Genomic DNA, 21,314 nt, shown 5'->3' on the forward strand with positions numbered 1-21,314 from the left:
CTGTTCTTGATGTTGATTTTGTTGAGAGTTTTGTAGTCAATGCACATTCTCCAAGATCTATCTTTCTTTAAGACTAACACCACTGGCGAACAGTAAGGCGATGTATTGGGCTGAATAAGACCCTTTTCTAGAAGCTCTTTCACTTGATTCATAGCTTTGCTAACTCCGTAGGGTGCCCGGCTCGGTGGCGTGCTGCTGGGAATCAAATCAATGATGTGATTTTGAGGACACTGAGGAGGTAACTTTCCAGGTAAGCCTTCAGAGAAGCAATCAGCTTGAGCTTGCAAAAAATTTTGTCGTTCCTTCTCAAGGTTGGACAAATTTGACGTCTTCTTGTCATCCAACTCATGTAAGTAGATCGAGTAAACAAACAGATTGGATTTCATTAATTTGGAAATGGGCGAGGCCGATACAAGTGGGACAGACTTGCCCTTTAATTTTACATCAAGAATTATATCTCTACCCTTCTCATTCTTTAGAGTTGCTTTCCTTGCCCTGTAATCAATCACCACATTGTTCTTATGGAACCAGGGGATTCCCAAAAGGATGTCACACCCCTCCAAAGGCATGATAGAAAGTCCTCGTACCCTAAATACCCTTGTCAATGCAACCAAAGTTTGCCTATGGTAGGTGTAATGGCAACATCCCCTTCTGGTGCCGCTAGAAGTGCCTCAATTGGTGGTCCCATTTCCTCTAGCGTAATTCCAAGTCGAGTCGCCAATTCAATTGAGATTAAGTTGCCCTTGGCTCCTCCGTCGAAGAAGATGATGGCTTCTTGATCTTGTACTTTGCCCCACGCTTTGCAGAACTCCATATTTCGTCCATTTGTTCATGGTTGGTCCCCACAAAATCTACTACTAGTCCTGCTTTTGTCTTTCCTTTCTTTGCTTGCTCCTTCGTTGCTTTGGAACTGTGTGGCTTGCCCTATGAATTTTTTTTAGGTGCCTTGTTGGGGTACCTGGCAAATACATGCCCCTGTTCCCCACAATCGTAACATTTACCCTCCTTGAAGTATCCGGTGCGCTGCTCCGCTAGCAATCGAGGGTCATAAGGTTTCTTTTTCTGTTGCTTTCCCTTCCTTTTGTTACTGTTTTCCGATTCTTGTCTGGTTTGAGTTGTGACCAATTTGTCTGTAGCGTACGTAAGAGTGCCTCTGTGCATTGCAAACTCTTGCTTGGCATGTCCCATTAGTCATTGCATGGACTTGGACTTCTGCAAACCGACAATAATCCTGTATCTCTTTAGGTAGACCACAATAAAATCGCTCAATCTACTGCTTGAAGGTGATTTTCTTGAAAGAAGAGGCCGGTAGAACAAAATCTCTGACACTAGGTATCCAGTGTATCCTCCTTGGTCATCCTAAGATGATTCCAAGCTGTGATCACATCGCCCTCGTATTTCTAGGTGAGCCGTGAGGAAGCAAAAACTCGCTTGAATTGTAGCCACTCTGTGGTGCCTCCCTCCGTAGAAGCAAGGTAGACCACCAGGTTTGGGCTTTTCCCTTCAGGTATGGTGCCGCCCTTTGGACCTTGGAATGCTCTTAGTAGTAGCCTTCGGAGTAGGCTATGTCAAACTGTTGGATAAAACCGAGAGCCTTGTGGGTATCTTTAAAGCTAGAAAATGTATCGAACTTTATTGCTTGCCCACCCTCCTTGAAATCCTTGGGCTTCTTTCCCTTATTCTCGAGAAAATCGTATTGGTTGGCTCTATTTATGTACTTCCTCTTGGTTGAGAACATTGGCTCATCACAATCCGAACTTTTAGAGGAGGAAGAATCCTCGTCCAAACCGTCAAAATACTTCTGAGATCTTTGGTGGGATCGGATCTTCTTTGCCTTCTTCTTGCCTTTGCTATGTCGCTGAGTATTTCTCCTCTTCCTGCTCTTTCTATCTTCGTCATTGTCACGTGACACATCTAACCCTATGTGCACGTGGACAAGCTACTTCATGACATGGGTTTAGTTCAGTTAGATTAGGAAGTGATGTGGCACTTTTGTGAGTCTGTTCGTAGACCGTGCATGTCCAAGCACTTAGATTAGATGCATATCCTGTGCTTGCACACAGCATGACCATCAGAACCCATCAGGAGCATTTTTACAATGCATAGACCTATTTTCCCTATTTTTGACATTTTTCACTTATTATTTTTAAGTGACTTTTGTTGGGAACTAGGTAGGGCAATTTTGCTAAGCAAGTATATATAGAAACCTAGCGCTAGCACTTATGGGGCAGAAGAGGCAGCAGGAGCACCTTTGCTCAACAAGCACCTTCTCAGCAGAACCCTCAAGACCAACCTAGCGTTTTCATCCACAACAGAAGCCAACGTTTTTGCACTACAGTAGCCTGGCGACAGCAGAAGACAAAGCAGCCTTAGCGTTTTGCATTTGCAGGACAACCCGGAAGCAACAAGACAACAGATTTCCGCAGCAAGACTCATTTTCAGCCCTATTTTTTATCATCAGCATGATACCTTTGCGTTTTTGCAGATCTTCGCGACAGAGTCACCAAGTAGATCAGCGTTTTCAGTTTTCAGCATAGACCCACAGCAGAACAAGTCCTGAACCTCGCATATCTCACCTTCTTGCAGCAGATCCTCGTCGCACGGTCAGATCCTGCACAGTTTGTAGATTCAGCCCGGAAAACGCAGATTTAAGCATCTGCGTTTTCAGCGCGTCGTCGTCATCGCCGTCGCATCGTCGTCATCGCCGTCGTCACCGACATAGAGTCAGATTCACTTCCGCTTCACCTTACATTGGTATCAGAGCTTTGGCAGTGTTCTGTATCACTCAAGGAAAGAACCAAAAGAGCCACATAATTTTTTTTGCTTGTTGCGGTCGCACGTAACCCAAGACCTCTTGGGCGTGTCGATTCCTAATCGTGTTTTTTGAAGAGTGACAGGAAACCCAAGAAAGAAGGGCTTGTCCATTGAACTCCATTCTCCCCTTGTTTCTCTTTTCACTCATTGAGAGCGAACCGTTCACTTAGCGGCCGGCCAATCGACATGAGGTGGGAAAAAGCAACCTTGGTGTGAGCACAAGGCCGCAAGGGGTGCGCCGGCGGAAAAGAGAAGCGCTCGGGTAAAGAGAAGATCCTTCTCTAACACAGACTGCAAGCTCAAGAAGAACCTCAAGAACTCAAGACCCTCAAGAACTCAAGAACCCAAGACCCACAAGAACCCAGGACTTCAGTGAATGGTCATCACCCGAAGCAGAATGGATACTTCGCATGGAGGCGGTGAGCATGGGAGTGGGAAAGAAGAGTTTTCCCTATCAGGAGGTTTTTCTGATCCTCCCCCTTCCCCATCTACGACAAGGATTGCACTAACTCGTATGTAGGCTTTCGACAAGATGATGATGGACAGGAAGTTAGAATGCGAAGCACGAACATCAGAAAGAAAGGTAGAAATTAATCGTAAGTACCAAGATAGAATGGCAGCCATAGCGCGTGAGCGCGAGCAACCACGCTCGGAAGCCAAAGTAAGACGAGCCGAATTGGATCGTGAGCGCGAAGAAAGACAACAGAATTTGATCGCTAGAACAAAGCAACACAAGAGAAGAGCGACCAACACATGAAAGAGTTGTTGAGACTTTTTTTTATTGTACAGGCGTAGTTTGAATAGAATCAGGAAAAGGAGACTCTCTCAATCTCTTCTTTTCCAAAGCACGACACACAGGATTTGCATGATGATTTGCATAATGATAAGCATGACGATTTGCATGATCAAGATGTGATTTCTCACAAGCATGATGATTTACAAGAAAAAGTTGTGATTGTTCACAAGAATGATGGGTTAGTTGATGCTTTTTCTAGTGAAGCTAACCTCATTGCAGATTCGATCAGTCACGAAGAACCGATCTTGGCTCTCGAGTCGAGGTCCACAGAACCCCCACAGGAAGATTCAATAGATCCCGAAGAACCGATCTTGGCTGTCAAGCCTAGGTCCCAAGAATTCCCACAGGAAGTATTATGTGTACGAGTGATTAGTCAGCACGCATTGTTCGAGTGTTTCATTCGTGATGCTTTCTTATATTTTAGTCACCGTCCTTATGTGATCCCTTTTCATAGGCATGACATATTGTACGATGAGCACGATTCACTCATGAATGAGCACACATGTATGCGGATTTCTCCTGAAAAGATGAAATGTTTGGATTCAAGGGAGTCACATTCCATGTCTCTTCCTTGGCATGACACAGTATCCGAAAGAGCACAAGAAGGATTGAGGATCAAGCATCGGCATTTCCATTGTGTTTTGCCACAGTTGATTGATTTAGATCAGAAAGTCGAGATTCGATCCCATTGTTTGCGTGTGTTTGATGAACGATTTGGCACTCCGTCACTTTGTTCATCTGTCACAAAGTGATGACGTGGCTACCCGAGAGCAGAAACCCTAACCCTAATTTTTGCCAGAAGCCCTAACTGTTGAAACCCTAATTTTTGGAAACCCTATTCCTAAAACCTGCAAACCCTAGAATCTGCCAAAAACCCTAAAACCAGCAGAAACCCTAACCCTAATCCTAAAAGGGCAGAAAGTTGAAATCCCGGAAAAAGCGCTGACATGATGACGTGGCACTGTACGGAAATCATTCGGATTTTGCGCTGGCTTTATTGTGTGGGTTGCTTTTTGACTCTACACAATTTGAGATAGCAAGAGAGAGAGAATATCTGCTTTATTTTATTAAAAGCCCAAGAGAGCTTGAGAGAGAGAGGGATTTGGCTTTTGATTTGAAGCTTTTTGGGGCTCTGCTTTTGGCAACCCTTGTAAACAATAAATAAGTGGCTTGGGCTCTCACAGCTCAGAGCATCTGGACGCAGAGTCTGAGAGTGAAGCCCGAACCACTCTCTTGTACTTTGAACCGATTAATACAAAAAGAAATACCGAAAGGGGCGCCAGTCTTTGGGGCCAACATCTCTAGGGACGAAACTCCGTTGGCGGGCTAGTGTAAATCTATTGTGAACTGTGAACTGCTTTGAAGTGGTTATTTGGTGCTGTTGTGATTGATTCTTGACTTGGAGTGTCCAAGTTTGTTACAGTGGTATCAGAGCACATCCGAAAGATGGAGCGCCGACAGTTGATCAACAATGCAACAAAGATGATGCTCAATTTTTCCAAGGATCCGAAGATGGCAAAATATATGAGCAAGACCTCTTTGGAGGTGCATACGGAGTGGCAGAGAACCACAACACCACCCCCGAAACCTGCTCTCAAGAAACCTCGTGTTCCTAATTCCTTCCCAAGAAGTATACAGAGAAGGAATTAGAAAAGGTGGTGGATGCACGAATTGCTCAGCTTTTTGACGCGCAGAACAAAGCTAAAAAGCACGGCAAAAAGCAGAAGAAAGGCACTGACTTCGCGGGTTATTTGGGTTGTCAGTCGACATTTGAAAAGGCAAAGAAACAGAAGAAACGTGTTCGCTTTGAAGGAGTACCCTGTTCTTCTTCTTCTTCTTCTGCTGATAGTTCTTCTAGCTCTTGAGATTCGAGCAAAGAAGACAGAAAAGGCAAAAAGCGAAGCAAGAAACAACTCTTTGGAAAGGGCAAGAAAAAGGCAAAGAAGTCTAAATCTCGCCCAGTGAGTGACAGTTCTACAGAGGACTCGTCTACAGATAGTTCAGACTCTGATGATGGCAACTTTTATGCGATCAAGAAGAATTTTTATAAAGCCAACCAGTATGACTTTCTGGAAGATAAAAGCAAGAAAGTCCAAGAGTTTAAGGAAGGTGGACAGTTGACCAAATTTGACCCTTTTTTAGGATACAAAGATGCTTCGAAGGCCTTGTCTTTTATATAGCAGTTTGACATCACTTTCGCGGGAGGATGCTACTCAAAGCACGCACTCCAAGATTCGGAGAGCTGTCTCTTATTTTAAGGGGAATGCTCGAACTTGGTGGTCCACGCTTCTTTTAAACAAGACTGCGCCAGTTAAATGACTGAAATTTAAGAAGCTTTTTATTTCTTCATGGTTGATGCAAGAGTATGAACGCGATATATGAGCTGCTTGGAACCATCTTTGGATGACCAAGAGAGATAGAGTGGATGCTTGTTGCGAGAGATTCTGGAGCTCTTTTCTACCCGCTTATTCATTCAAGAAGATCTCGTTCAGAGAACAGATTGAGCGGTTTACCTTGTGTCTATCTACAGAGATCCGAGATCACTGCTTGGAACAGAAGGGGCTTTGCCATTCACTCTGGCAGTCTGACCTACCCCACCGATGAGGTCATGACACAACGAGCCGAACAGACTTCAGCGAATGAAAGTAGAAAGAGAAAGAGCAAGCCAGAAAAGAAGGATGCACGACCCAAGCTTACTCCTCAGAGAGAGCTCGCTTCATCAGGGAGGGGAAGTGCTTTGGATGCGGGGAATTTGGACATATCTCCGGGAAGTGCCCTAAAAAGGCACAGAAAGAACGGAATGACAAGGATGACGAAAGGCATGAGAGTTCGAGAGCAACTGAGGAACGTGTAAGAAAAGACAAGATGAAAGCAGGATTGGTTCCAGATTATGTGGGTACCGATCCCAACACCATGAACGAGAGTACAGAACTTTGTCGAGCTTGGTGCAAAGTGAAAGACCAAGAGGCCCTGATCTTCTTTGATGGAGGAGCCAAGGCCAACTTCATTTCACCAGAATTGACGGCGCGGCTCGAGATCACTCCCGATCGGATGGGACCACTTGCAGAGGCTGTTCTAGTGGCACCAGGCAAGGACGTAGCCATTACACCTGTCATTGGCAAACTTCGGTTGCATTGTCAAGGGTGCCTTTGGAAGGTTGTGATGTTCTCTTAGGGATTCCCTGATACCACAAGAACAACGCCGTGGTCGATTATCGGGCGAGGAAAGCGACATTGACTACAGAGAAGGGCAGAACCATTGTACTGTCCATATTGTATCAGCTTAGGCCATTTCTAAATTAATGAAATCCAGTCTGTTTGTTTACTCGATCTTTATGAAAGAGTTAAGTGATGAGGATAGGACAAATATGTCTAAACTTGATAAAGAACGCCAAGATTTTCTACACTCTCATGTCGATTGTTTCTCAGAGGGCCTGCCAGGCGAGTTACCACCTGCTCGTCCTAAAGATCATACCATTGATCTGATACGTGGAAACACACCTCCGAACCGGTCACCTTATCGTGTGAGCCGAGCACAGAATGAAGAGATTATGAACCAAGTGAAAGGCCTCTTGAAAAAGGTCTTGTCCAGCCTAGTACTTCACCGTATTGCTCTCCAGTGTTGTTGGTTTTGAAGAAACACGGATGTTGGAGAATGTGCATCGATTACATAGCTCTCAACAAAATCACCATCAAGAACATATTCCCAATTCCTAGGATCGATGATATACTCGACAGATTACAAGGATCCTCGTGCTTTAGCAGGATTGATTTGAAGAGTGGATATCATCAGATCAGAATCTCGCCGGGAGACGTCTACAAGACAGCTTTTCGAACGACTTTTGGGTTATTTGAGTTTTTGGTGATGCCTTTTGGCTTAACCAATGCTCCTGCGACATTTAACCGGATGATGGACATGATTTTTCGAGAGCACAGGCTATTTGTTGACACTTTCTTTGACGATATCATTGTTTTCTCCAAGAATGAGGCAGAACACAGAGATCGTCTGCTTCAGGTCTTTCAAGCATTACGAGATCACAAGTTAGTGATTAATGCAAAGAAAAGTGAGTTTTTCCTACCAGAGATACACTTTTTGGGACACATTGTCTCAGCAGCAGGAGTGCAAATGGATCCGGCCAAGATAGAGACTATCCGTGATTGGCCCGATTTGAAGAATGTCCATGAAGTTAGAAGCTTCTTGGGACTGTGTTCGTACTACAGGCGGTTCATTCGAAAGTTTGCATATCTTGACACAGAAAGGAGTCCCTTTCTTGTGGGGACCCACAGAGGTGACTGCCTTTCACACATTGAAAGAGAAGTTGACTACGGGACCAATTTTGACTTTGTCGGACTTGCAGAAGTCATTTGAAGTATATTGTGATGCTTGTGGTCGTAGTCTGGGTGCGGTCTTAATGCAAGAAGGCCATGTCATTGCTTACGAGAGCCGAATGTTCTCAAGGCCGGAGATGACAGCACAGATTTATGAGAAAGAGCTTTTGGCGGTTATCCATGCTCTTACTCTGTGGCGGCATTACCTACTCGGAGCGGATTTTACTGTCTTTACAGACCATCACAGTTTGCGCTACTTCTTGTCACAGAAGCAGTTTTCAGAAAAGCAGATGCGGTGGGCGAACATCTTGTCACAGTTTCACTTCCAGATTGTCCATGTTCAGAGACAGAAGAATGTGGTCGTAGGTGCTTTGTCGCGGAAGCCGTTGGTTCTGGCTATTTCCGCGATAAATCATAGGAGCTTCGAGGATATGGTCGACCAGTATTCCACAGATATAGATTTTGCAGACGTTTTCACACGGATACGGGATGGGGAGACAGTAGCAAGATATTCCATTCGGGATGGCTACTTGATGAGAAAAACCTTGTTGTGCGTTACACAGCCGTTGAGTGAAAAGGTTATGACTGAATGCCACGGTCCACCTTTTACGGGTCACCGCGACATTGCTACCACCATGAAAGGGGTAGAGGGATACTTCTCTTGGCCGAGACTCAAGAAGGATGTGGAAGAGTTTGTGCGCAGTTGCTTGGTATGCCAGAAGGTCAAGTTAGACAGGCATAAAGCACAGGGATTGTTACAGCCTTTACCCATACCCACCCGCCCCTGGGAAAGTATTGCAATGGATTTCATTTTTGATCTCCCGAGAACACAGAGTGGTCACGATGGTATCTGGACTGTTATTGACAGTTTTAGCAAGCAAGCTCATTTCATTCCAGTGAAGAAAACAGTCAAGCCGGATCACTTAGCGAGACTGTTTGTGGCCGAGATTTTCAAATTACATGGCATGCTTGAGACGATTGTCTTCGACAGGGACCCCAGATTTACGAGTTTGTTTTGGAAGGCAATTTGGGAGAACATTGGCACGCGGTTGCAGTTCTCGTCATCGTTCCACCCGCAGACTAACGGGCAATCTGAGATTGCCAATTCAGTGATTCTCGATTTATTGAAGTCTTATATCTCGGATCAGAAGACTCAATGGGAAAAGTACTTACCTTTGGTGGAATTTGCCTACAATAACACAATACACTCTTCGACGGGATAGGCGCCATTTGAGATTGTTGAAGGTGCTGCGAAGGTTCCACCCTTCCTAAGTACGAAAGATAAGATTTTTGAAGCGGATGAGTATACGCGCGACTTAGACACGGCTTTTGCCAAGGTTTGCGAGGCTTTGCAGAAATCTCAAGAACGACAAAAGAAGCCAGCGGATCACCATCGACGCGATTTGAAATTGAAGGAGGATGATTGGGTGCTCTTACGTTTTGAGAAGGCACGCCTGAGAAAGAAAAAGGAAAAAGAGAGGCTTTTTCCAAAGCTTACTAGGCGATACTATGGACCTTTCCAGATCTTTGAAAAGTTAAATGATGTCTCCTTCGGATTGAAACTGCCTGATACTTGGAGGATTCACAATGCATTTCGTGTGAGTCTCTTGAAACCTTTTAAAGGTGATGTGCGTGATGAGCAACCCGAAATGGAAGAAAACGAGGAGATCCTTGTTCCTGAACAGATTTTGGCACATAAAGGTACGAAGAATGAAGGTAAAGTCCGAAGGAGGAGGAGGACCTAGCAGATACTCCTTAGATTGTGAAACTTTACCTCGATGCTTTTGGTTTAGCATAGTCTACTCCAAATGGAACCCATAATTTAGCTTGGCGAGAGATCTCAGCTTGGCCGGAGATCTGGTGCAATGGGATGCACAAGAGGGGAGTCACTCCGCTCCTTTGTCAACACATGCCTCGATTTTGATACTAGAGTCGCTGATGTCTCATTGAGCTTCAGGGATACTGAGAGCTGAGAGTATTCTACTGTATGACTTTATGAAATGGAATTCCTGATTGTGATACTGATTTGTTCTTGACTTCTTTTGAGTGCAAGAACTGATAGACGAAATGACTGCAGCATTTTGGTCTACTTGATCTCGAATAGACATGTTGCAATAGGGGTTAGTCAATCGGACATCGATGAGGTCGTGACTGGATCTAGATGCGATTGCTAGCTACATTGCCGATAAATCATGGTCTAAGATCCGAATGAATGTTGAATGTCATGTGATGTCCTGTGATGTGGTGTGATGTGACTGTCGATTGGTACATGTGCTAGATGTGTGTTCCTAGTATGTAGGTACTAACAGTCAGTGTCTGCTAAGACGGTTTATGGCCTCTGTCTGTTTTGCAGTTGTAATCGAGGGCAATTACAATGCTATCAAGAGGAGGGTATGTCACAAAGTGATGACGTGGCTATCCGAGAGCAAAAACCCTAACCCTAATTTTTGCCAAAAACCCTAACTGCTGAAAGCCTAATTTTTGGAAACCCTAACCCTAAAACCTGCAAACCCTAAAATCTGCCAGAAACCCTAAAACCAGCAGAAACCCTAATCCTAATCCTAAAAGGGCAGCAAGCTGAAATCCTGGAAAAAGCACTGACATGATGACGTGGCACCGTACGGAAATCTTTCGGATTTTGCGCTGGCTGAAATGCGTGGGCTGCTTTTTGGCTCTACGCAATTTGAGATAGAAAGAGAGAGAATATCTGGTTTATTTTATTAAAAGCCCAAGAGAGCTTGAGAGAGAGAGAGGGATTTTACTTTTGATTTGAAGCTTTTGGGGCTCTGCTTTTGGCAACCCTTGTAAACAATAAATAAGTGGCTTGGGCTCTCACAACTCAAAGCATCTGGACGTAGAGTCTGAGAGTGAAGCCTGAACCACTCTGAATTGATTAATACAAAAAGAAATACCGAAAGGGGCGCCAGTCGTTGGGGCCAACATCTCTAGGCACGGAACTCCGCCGGGCCAGTGCAAATCTATTGTGAACTGTGAATTGTTTTGAAGTGGTTATTTGATGCTGTCGTGATTGATTCTTGACTTGGAGTGTCCGAGTCTGTTACATCATCTACATTGCATGCACAGTTTTTTTCGACGGAATAGAATTTTTCCAGTCACTTTACATGGAATGGGTATGTTCATGTTTTTGTGTTGGAAGTGGTTTCAGGAATTTTCAGCTTCGAAGATTCTTGAAGAAGGTAGACGCATGACTATAGACGAAGTTGAAGCATTGAAGGAGCTACAAATGACTTTATGTCGCTCTCGGCGCGGCCCAAAGAAGGAGGCATTATAGACCTTTATGAAGTTCAAGTATCGCACGACCCACACATTAGAGTGGGTCGGCGAAGAGTCTTTTCCAGGATTCCAGACGCTGTTGGCGATCTCCCTCGACGCCATACAGTTCGGTACGAGTACCTCACTTTGAAAAAGAGGGGATGTCACGTGACACATCTAACCCTATGTGCACGTGGATAAGCTACTTCATGACATGGGTTCAGTTCAGTTAGATTAGGAAGTGATCTAGCACTTTTGTGAGTCTGTTCGCAGACCGTGCATGTCCAGGCACTTAGATTAGATGCATATCCTCTGGTTGCACACAGCATGACCATCAGATTTCCATCAGAACCTGTCAGGAGCATTTTTACAGTGCATAGACCTATTTTTGTCATTTTTCACTTTTTATTTTTAAGGACTTTTGTTGGGAACTAGGTAGGGCAATTTTGCTAAGCAAGTATATATAGAAACCTAGCGCTAGCACTTATGGGCAGAAGAGGCAGCAGGAGCACCTTTGCTCAACAGGCACCTTCTCAGCAGAACCCCAAGACCAATCTAGCGTTTTTGCCAAGCAGAGACCTAGCGTTTTCCTCCACAGCAGAAGCCAGCGTTTTTGCACTGGAGTAGCCTGGCGACAGCAGAAGACAAATCAGCCTTAGCGTTTTGCATTTGCAGGACAACCCGGCAGCAGCAAGACAACAAATTTCCACAGCAAGACTCATTTTCAGCCCTATTTTTTTTGCATCAGCATGATACCTCAGCGTTTTTGCAGATCTTCGTGACAAAGTCAACAAGTAGATCAGCGTTTTCAGTTTCCAGCATAGAAACACAGCAGAACAAGTCCCGAACCTCAGAGATCTCACCTTCCCGCAACAGATCCTCGTCGCACGGTTAGATCCCGCGTAGTTTGCAGATTCAGCCCGGAAAACGCAGATTTCAGCAACTGCGTTTTCAGCGCGTCGTCGTTGCATCGTCGTCATCGCCGTCATCATCGACATAGAGTCAGAATTTAGCAGATAAAGATTTGCAGATTTCAGCCCTTAGCATTTTCAGATTTCAGCCCGTGTCATCATCGTCCTCATCGTTGTCGACATCGTCGGCAAGTCCAAGCATTGTAGAGATTTGTGCAATCAATAGTAGACCGCTCTCGCTATAGAGAGTGGGGCCTTTGAAGGAGGGTTTGACAACATTCTGGTGTCGTATTCTTCTCTCTCTATCTCTCAGTCTCAGCACCTTCATTCATTGTGTTTGCCACTTTGTTTGTGATCATTTGCACTCTCTCATTAAAGGAACGGAAGGCTCTCCCTTCCGTAAGTAAAAGGAACCCTTGAGCAGAGTTCGGAGCACTCGTCTTGAGCAAAGTTCAACATTCACTTCCGCTGCACCTTACAGTCACTAGAGTCAGAGGAAGAAGAACTATCGCAACACACGCGAGAAAATTGAAAGAACTAAACAAAACTGAGAGAGAGACGACTCGGCACGGCGAAGTTCCGTGCCTAGAGAGACTAGCGTCCCTTCTCGGTATTTCTTTATTATTATGCTTCACAAAGTACAATGTTCGAGGGTCCTACTCTCTCCGCAATGCTCCCAAGCTAATCTGCGTGAGAGAGGGGCCATGGCAATTCTATTAAAGGCCCCTGGCCTAAAAGCAATACATGAAAAGCATCAAATCCAAAATCATCCTGCCCCAAAAGCTGACGCCAGAAGCTCCCAACACAAATCATGGAAATCCGTATGGTCGGCCACGTCAGTAGCGCAAACCGCGGACGTCCGTACAATTGTCAAGTCATCAACCTGCTACGCAATTTTTGGGGGTGAGAGAGTGGGCCTGCTTTATTTTTAATGCCATGTGTCCCTAGACCCCATCAGACAGGGTCTCATAAGTTGGTGGGAACTGAACTTTAAAAATGGGCCACTCGGCAAGACTTGAAGGTTGGTAAAACTTTTTCTTTTTCTTCTTTCACTAGGGTTTGGACCCCTCTCTGTCCAGAGTCCACGTGTAGATCATTCCACATCATCACTTTGTGACACAAACACTCCTTTTTGTGCAATTTTTTCCTATTTGATGCTTCTTTGAGTACTAGGCTTCATATGTCTGAGTTTTCCCTGCATCTCTAGAGTTATGAAAGAAACTCAGTACGCAGATCTTTGTATTGATGTATGCTCGTGTGTGTGTGTGTGTGTGTGTGTGTGTGTGTGTGTGTGTGTGTGTGTGTGTGTGTGTGTGTGTGTGTGTGTGTGTGTGTGTGTGTGTGTGTGTGTGTGGGAGTATATATTTGTACCTAGAACTACACCCACTATTGGGGAGTGATGACATTAGCATGCTTGTCGTAGTATTTAACAATACTAAGCATGATGTAGCTGATGGTTATATTTTCTTGTGGGTGACTAACATAAGTCTATACCTTGCACTTCCCAGTAAGGGTGAATCTGGCCTTATCTTGGAGTCATCTAGATGTGTGTGTGTGTGTGAGGTTTTGATTTTCAAGGAGGCTGCATGTTTTGTAGGTTTCTTCAAAAAAATTCGCAGGTTTCGAGGTTTCATACCCTTGAAATGGGTTTTTATGTCAATATCATAGACCATTGAGTTCAGCCCCTACAAATCACACCCCCCCCCCCCCCCCCCCCCCCCCCCCCCCCCCCCCCCGCCACCTCTTTTTAAAGAAAATACAAAAACATCACGACAACCATCACTTAGCCCTTCACGTATCCATCTTATCCACTTTTGTTGGTGCTATTATTATTGTTTTACTTCTTAGATGCCCAGAGGACAGACATTTGTGCATGGTTTTGTCTCATAGCATTAAGCCAGACTCATTTCTTAGAACCATAGTCTGCCTATGAATTGAGGTGTTTTTATTCAAATGTGCAGTAAGGACTCAGTCTCAACCGCAGTCACCTGCCTCTTTTAGCAGAAGAAATGTGTCTGTACAACGCGTCTTTTCAGATTCTGGCAAAGGAGGAAGCATTCCCTTAATGCAAGAACTGGAAAAGGAACTCATTCAAAATTCAAATGTGCGATTTTTTACATATAATGAGCTGAAGGCTGCCACTAGGAATTTTCGAGCGGATAGTGCCTTGGGTCAAGGTGGTTTTGGTGTTGTGTACAAAGGCTGGATTGATGAGATGGAAGGGGCAGGGTTCAAGGTGGTGGCAGTGAAGGTGCTTAATCAGGAGGGTTTACAAGGTCACAGAGAATGGCTGGTATGTGTTAGCCCTTTTCTTTAGCAGGTGATTATAGAGACATGCTTTTCCTCTTTTTTTGCTTTATTTGACTAGCTGTACAATGCAGGCAGAGGTTAACTATTTGGGCCAGCTGCATCATGCTCATCTTGTTAAGCTGATGGGTTATTCCTGTGAGGACGAGCATCGGCTACTAGTATACGAGTATATGGCACGTGGAAGCCTTGAAAACCATTTATTCAGAAGTAAACAACGTATACATAACTGGCATCGTGCCAGGTTCCCTTCTGCTCTTTGCATTGCAAGATTTTCTTCTCGATTTTTGAATATCTGTGATCTTTCAGAAGCAGCATTGCCGTTGTCATGGGGCACTCGAATGAGCATTGCGCTCGGCGCTGCCAAGGGTTTGGCTTTCCTTCATGGCTCAGAGAGACCTGTTATTTACAGAGACTTCAAAACTTCGAACATCCTTTTGGATTCGGTTAGTGTGTGGAACTAAGATGTGCAAGGCATGGCATGGAGGACGGATGAAATGTTGTGCAATATATGAGAAGAATATGCTTAAATGTGCTTTGACCCTTACACTCTTCATGACAGGACTACACAGCAAAGCTTTCTGATTTTGGGCTTGCCAAAGATGGACCTGAGGGTGACAAGACCCATGTCTCCACCCGCATTATGGGTACTTATGGGTATGCTGCCCCAGAGTATGTTATGACTGGTGAGTTTCAAGGTGGTTTTCAAAAGAGGACTTGTTTTATCTGACAAGGAATGCTTTGCAGATGAGAAGTAAGAGAATTGGATGTTGAGTATGCAAACAGGGCATTTAACGGCAAGGAGTGATGTGTACAGTTTTGGAGTAGTTCTTCTAGAACTCTTGACTGGTCGCCGGTCTATGGACAAAAAGAGGCCAGCTGGAGAGCAGAATCTAGTGGAATGGGCTTATTCATATCTGCGCGACAAGAGGAGACTGCTACAGATTGTTGATCCTAGGCTTGATGGGCAATATTCAGTAAGAGGGCTTCAAAAAGCGGCGAGTTTGGCATACCATTGTCTGAGTCATAATCCAAAAGCAAGGCCGCTGATGAGTGATGTTGTTGAGACCCTTGAGCCCCTGCAAAACATGAGGGATATGGCAAATGCGTCATATACATACGTTGCAGGAAATGGAGTGGTAGAAAATGCGAATCAACAAGTGAGGTTGAATGGTTCGAGTGTTCGACAACCAGAAACATCCCAATCGAATGGCAATGGGCAGATTCAGACCATTGCTAGTGTAGCTGACGCTACAAAGAACATTTGAGGATGTGTAAGAATCTCAGGGTTTTTTTTGCTTCAAAGAGTTTATATTGTATAGGCTGATCCTGCAGCTCTGATGTGAAGATGGTTTTTCAATGCCTCTCCACTTCTGAAATTGGCTATGGTTTGTACCCTCAACAAGTTTGCCTTGTAGATAACCCTCATGCCTGCTATAGGCTCCAGGTCCGGGGTGATGGGACTACGCTCTTGCCCCATGCTTCCCACGGCACCCACTAACAGGCCAGGTCTTTCCCCCTTCTCAGCTATTGTTTCTCTCTATCCAATATATTCTGATTGTAATAAGACCATGGTCATTGCCACTGCTTGTTTGTGCAATTACAGTTACAAAATGTTTTACTATCATACCGAAACATTCAGAAACCATGCATGAGTGGAGTTGCTATCCTGCCCAAAGTGCTCTTATACCGGAACTCAATGTGTGTCTTTGTCAATTTCAACTCTTTCTAGAAAAATTTTATCTATTAGCATCCCCTTTCCATGTATAAAGATGAAGGTTTCTTAATGTGTAAACCTTCAGAGAGTAGTAGAGACACTAGCATTGGCTACCAATAGGATTTATAGTTGATTTTTTGTTTGATCGCGTAGCATGTTGGCTTCCATTTTTCATGGTGGCATTGCTAAAATTTGTGTGGACAATCGAAGCCATTGATATGATGGTGTGGACAAGGAGCAAGTCTTCAAATATCATTGATAAAAGATAATTGATTAGTTGATTATCCTTTTTAAGTGTATGGTAGGCAGGGGCTACAGGCTTTCAATAAAGTGTAAAGCCTACTACAAAAAAGTTTGGTTAAAGGGAATGTGGTTGATTGTAACAACTTTGAAAGACCAATGAAGTCATGAAGATGTTTTCCATGGTTTACCCGTGTGCATGTGCGCGCATGCATGCATGCTTGTGTGTGTGTGTGTGTGTGTGTGTGTGTGTGTGTGTGTGTGTGTGTGTGTGTGTGTGTTATTGGTTGTTTTTATAGAGGACATTAACTTTTGGTAGTGAGAGTTTCTACAACTTTGTATAGTAACTTCATTCAAGTACACTCTAGAGAAAAATAAATATTTTCTCTAATTATCACAGCCACAGATTCTTTCTATCAAAAACTTCTACAGGCCTTTTGGAATGCTAGTGATACTCAATTTCAATTGTTGAAACTATTACTTGCATGCTTTAAGATTGCTATGTTGGTATGTTGCTCAAAATTTTTCCCTTTAAGATTTTAGTTGGAGGTCGTGCTCATAGTAACTCCAACTCAATATAATGAAGACCGGAACTTGAATAGGGTAAAAGAGCCAATATACAAACACTTGTTATATAATAGTAATTTTGGGGGGGATTTTGCAAATATGGTCATTTATGAAATGTAAAAATTGCATTAGATTCGTCGTGAAAAGGAAAATTAAATAATACCAAGATTGATAATTTTTAGACCAACTCAATGCTCTATTTTAGAAAATTCAAATTTTGAGGCTTTTTGGGAAGTTGGAGACAACCAAAACCCAATAATGGTACATTTTTTTAGCAAATGACAAAATGACACATAAGCATTATTCTAGCATGGTTCAAAGTTCTCTCTAAATTGGGGGTGGGTAGGTTTTCCTATTCCATAGTTGGATCCTCTACCCTATCGATGTGCCCACAATCCTAGAAGTTATGATCTCATGTTGCTAAAATCGAAAAATTGTTAGATTTCTTCACACAAAGCTTGTGACAATGAGACACTTAATTGTAGCAACTTTTTGTGATTCTTAATCTGTTTGCTTTCATAAAGTTGGTCTTCTTGATTTGGAACTATGTATTTTTTTACCATTGCTAAATTTTCATAAACTTTGAGCAATGATTAAATGTAATCATGCATGAATTCTTGCAATAAAGGATCTTGACACTGGTGAACTTAAGAGCTTGCATGGATAAGGAGCTATGCAAAATTTTTAAGAGTAGGGCTTTATGAAGTGAAGGACACATGTATATCATCATGTTGATGGACCCAATTGTTTGAGTTGGTGGCAATCTTGCCTTTGGTAGCTACATTTTGTGAGTACCTCATAGGTTTTTAATTTTGGTACTTTAATTATCATCCTTGATTGGTTCCATGCGACTTTTAGCTCGAGTTAAGGATAAGAAATTTGGTTGAAGAGGCTAGGGTACTGCGTATTTTGGTATCTTACAGGGTTTTTTTGTGGTTATGTTTGATGCGCTTCCATCTTTGTAATTCAAACATATCCTTATCTTACCTATGATTAAGAATCATATTGATATCTGTAGCTCTTCATTCAACGTAGTAATCTCTTGGTGTTATTATGGTATGTGTTCAAAATGAGCAAACATTCATTCAAAAACTATGCTTAAAACATTAGAAATGTTTTTGTTTTCTTGGATGCGAAAAACTTTTTGAAGGAATAGACTTGGATACACAACATAATTTTATTTCGATTAGGGATTTTACTTTATAGTGTGTTGTGTCGCTTATCAAATGACACTTATAGGACCCTAGCTGATGTTATGAGCACATCTCAAGCTAGAGGAGAGAAGGCGCTCACATTAAAAGAGCTTGGTGTTTGATTGCAATGCTTGATCTTAATTATAAAATTTGATACTTGATTAAGGATAAGGCTTGAATGTAAGATAAGACTCGAGTGTAAGATGAGAGCTAGAAGAGCTTACAAGACTTGGTTGTAAGGATAAGGTTTGAGTCCAAGATGAGAGCTAGAAGAAGACGTGTCTCCCAAGAGCTTCACAATTGGCGTTGGAAAACTAAGGAGATTTGTAGCTCAATACTAGAGCTTGAGACAGTTAAGAACCTTTTAGGTTCTTCTCCAAGCTTCTAGATCTTTTTAGATTCTTCTAACAACTTCTAAAACCTTTTAGAACTTCTAGACTCTTTAGAACATTCTAAATTCTTCTATATGCTTTTAGAATGCTCAAGATTTTTCTAAGTGTTTCTAGAACTTTCTAGATTGTTCCTTTTAGAAGCTTCCAGAATGAACTAGATGTTGACATTCGTGACATTACTCCCCAAGCAACAAGTTCCAGGAGTAGTGGTTTTGCTTTATGTTTGGGGATATGTCTTGATGGATGTTGTTGATAGAACTCACAAACTTTGATAAGTGATTGGCGAAGATTGAAGGTAGGTTTCCATGTTCATTCTTTACATCATAACCTTTCCAATGTACAAGGTACTGAAGTCTACCACAAGATTTTATCGAATTCTTGGTGGTGATGACCATCGATTTCTATAGGTGGTGGTGGCTCTATAAGTATCCGCAAAGAATCATGGATTGATGGTAAGGCTTCAAAGTTGAAATGTGGAAAACTAGATGGATCTTTATAGAATGTGGTAAAGTGGAGATTGTTATGAGTGCGTATAGAGCTAGAAGAGAGCAAGAGGAGGCGCTCACAATGTACAAGAACTTGAACTTGATGATATGCTTAATATTGATTACAAGACTTAATACTTTATTAAGAGAGCTAGATACAAGACTTGGATTACATGACTTGAGTACAAGACAAGGCTTGATTGCAAGGACAAGACTTGAACATAAGAACTAGAAGAGGGATTTCCTCATTGGAGCCTCACAACTGGTGTTGGCATGACTGAGGGGCTTGTGGCCCAAGACCCCTATTTATACTAGTGCTTGAGGAGGTAACTTGAGGAGGTTAGAACTTTCTAGGTTCTGCTTGAGGAGGTTAGAACTTTTTAGGTCCTGCTTGGGGAGGTTAGAATCTTCTAGAACCTTCTTGATTCTTCTAGTTCCTCTAGAACTTCTTCAACTTTCTAGAGCTTTTCAGAAACTTCTAAATTCTCTCGGAATCTTCTCCAAGCTTCTAGAAACTTCTAGAATCTCCTTGATACTTTTAGAACCTTCTAGATTCTTCCAGAGCCTTCTAGTGATGATGTAGGCGATGACATGGATAATGATGCAGGCAACGACGACTGACTCTCAAGCATCCATGACATTATCCCCTCCTCTAGCGACAAGTTCCATGAGGAGCGGTGGTGTTCCTTGACTAGAGCTTCCATGGATACTGTTGATGGAACTCTTGGACTTTAAGAGATGCATGTTGAAGATGGTGTGCTGGTTCCCAGGTTCGTTCACTGACATCATAGCCTTTTCAATGCACCAAGTATTGTAACCTGCCACGCGAAACTCGAGAATCTAGGACTTTCTCAACCTCATATTCATCATGTCCTTGAATCTCAACCGAAGGAGGTGATTGTAGGGCTCGTCCTGGGATCTTAGATGTGTGATAAGGTTCTAGGATTGAGACATGAAAGACCGTATGGATTTTCATGGATGAGGGCAACTGGAGTCGATAGGTGATTGGATTGATTTGATGGATAACTTTAAACGGGCCAAGCCTTCGATAATCGAGCTTTTAAGAGGGACGAGATGAACAACGCAGATTACGCCGGAAGAGCCACACTTTATCCCCTTCTTTTTATTTTGGATGCTGCATGCAATGTAGATCTACACTTCCCTTATACTTGGATTGAGCTTCTTTGATATGAATTGTAAGTTCTTTGTGAATTGCAGATGACTATTGTGCAAGATGAATAGCAACTGGATACTTGACTTGATGGTGCCTGTGGATATCCTGTTTGGGATTGTTGACCATAATTAGCAAAGAATGGAGTGTGACGGGTAGAGGCATGAAAATTGTTATTGTAGGAGAAATTCTGCTAGCGATAGGAGTTCGATCCAATTATCTTGGTGATAATTGATAGTACAACGGAGATACTGTTTCAAAACTTGATTACTCTCTCTGTTTGTCCATCACTTTGTGGGTGATTGACTGAGGAGAGGTTGATTTGTACTCCATTAGCTTGAATAAGCGTTTCCAAAAGCTAGAGATGAATTGTGGGCCTCGATCAAAAACTATGTCATCCGTAATCCGTGATAACGATAGATATTTTGTAGAAAGAGTTTGGTTGTACCTTTGCCGGTGATGGTTTTAGTGGTTGGAATGAAGTGTGCCATTTGTGTAAACCGATCCATGACTGCTAAAATGGAGTCAAATCCTTGTGAAAAGGGTAGCTCTACAATGAAATCCATGGAGATGGATGACCATGGTTTTCTTGGAATGGGCAAGGGATGGAGTAACCCATGAGGACGATGATGAGGGGACTTTGATCTATTGCAAGTGTCACAAGTGCCCACATACTCCTTGACAAGCTTCCACATTTGAGGCCACCAAAAGTCACGGGAGAGGAAGCTCAATTGTCTTATTAACCCAAAATGTCCTACTGATGGAAGATCATGCCGTTGATGAAGTACCTCCGAGCGTGTTGGTCCTGGTGGAATATAGAGAAGAACCTTATAGTAAATTAGTCCATCAATTTCTTGAAAGTCCTCATTAACCCCTCGTCCTTGTAGCTGTTGTCTACTATTCTGAGCAAGTGAGTCCTTGGCAATTTGTGTCTTCACCTTAGAAAGAAAAGTAGAACCTTCAGGATCTTGGCTTATGGTGGCGTTTAGCTTAAGCTACTCAGGTTTCAAAATCACTGACTCTTGTTAATCAAATGTTGCGTCGCCTTCTCTAGGTGCAAGGTAGGATCTTCTTTATAAGGCATCTGGCTTACCTTGTTGACAGGCAGGCCTATAAGAGA

General features: G+C 43.1%; 1 protein-coding gene and 1 pseudogene across 3 annotated transcripts in view; one reads left to right on the plus strand and one right to left on the minus strand.

Annotated features, from left to right (window-relative positions):
• LOC147462990 (putative serine/threonine-protein kinase PBL8) overlaps positions 1 to 16,178 on the plus strand; it is a 62,186-nt gene extending 46,008 nt beyond the window's left edge. Inside the window, exons 2-6 of one of the 3 annotated variants that reach the window (XM_086486563.1) lie at positions 14,084 to 14,415; positions 14,504 to 14,648; positions 14,739 to 14,875; positions 14,992 to 15,115; positions 15,216 to 16,178. In XM_086486563.1, the coding sequence (XP_086342689.1) occupies positions 14,084 to 14,415; positions 14,504 to 14,648; positions 14,739 to 14,875; positions 14,992 to 15,115; positions 15,216 to 15,697 (1,220 nt within the window). In that variant the 3' untranslated portion in view covers positions 15,698 to 16,178. Of the gene's footprint in view, positions 1 to 14,083; positions 14,416 to 14,503; positions 14,876 to 14,991; positions 15,116 to 15,215 lie in introns of all 3 variants that reach the window. The other 2 variants (XM_086486567.1, XM_086486558.1) reach the window with 2 other exon arrangements.
• A 3,536-nt stretch (positions 16,179 to 19,714) lies between these two features.
• On the minus strand, positions 19,715 to 20,889 carry LOC147462991 (uncharacterized; annotated as a pseudogene).
• Between the last annotated feature and the right edge of the window lie 425 nt (positions 20,890 to 21,314).

This window comes from Adiantum capillus-veneris, chromosome 2 (assembly GCF_014529385.1).
Source record: "Adiantum capillus-veneris isolate H3 chromosome 2, ASM1452938v2, whole genome shotgun sequence".
NCBI lineage: Eukaryota > Viridiplantae > Streptophyta > Polypodiopsida > Polypodiales > Pteridaceae > Adiantum > Adiantum capillus-veneris.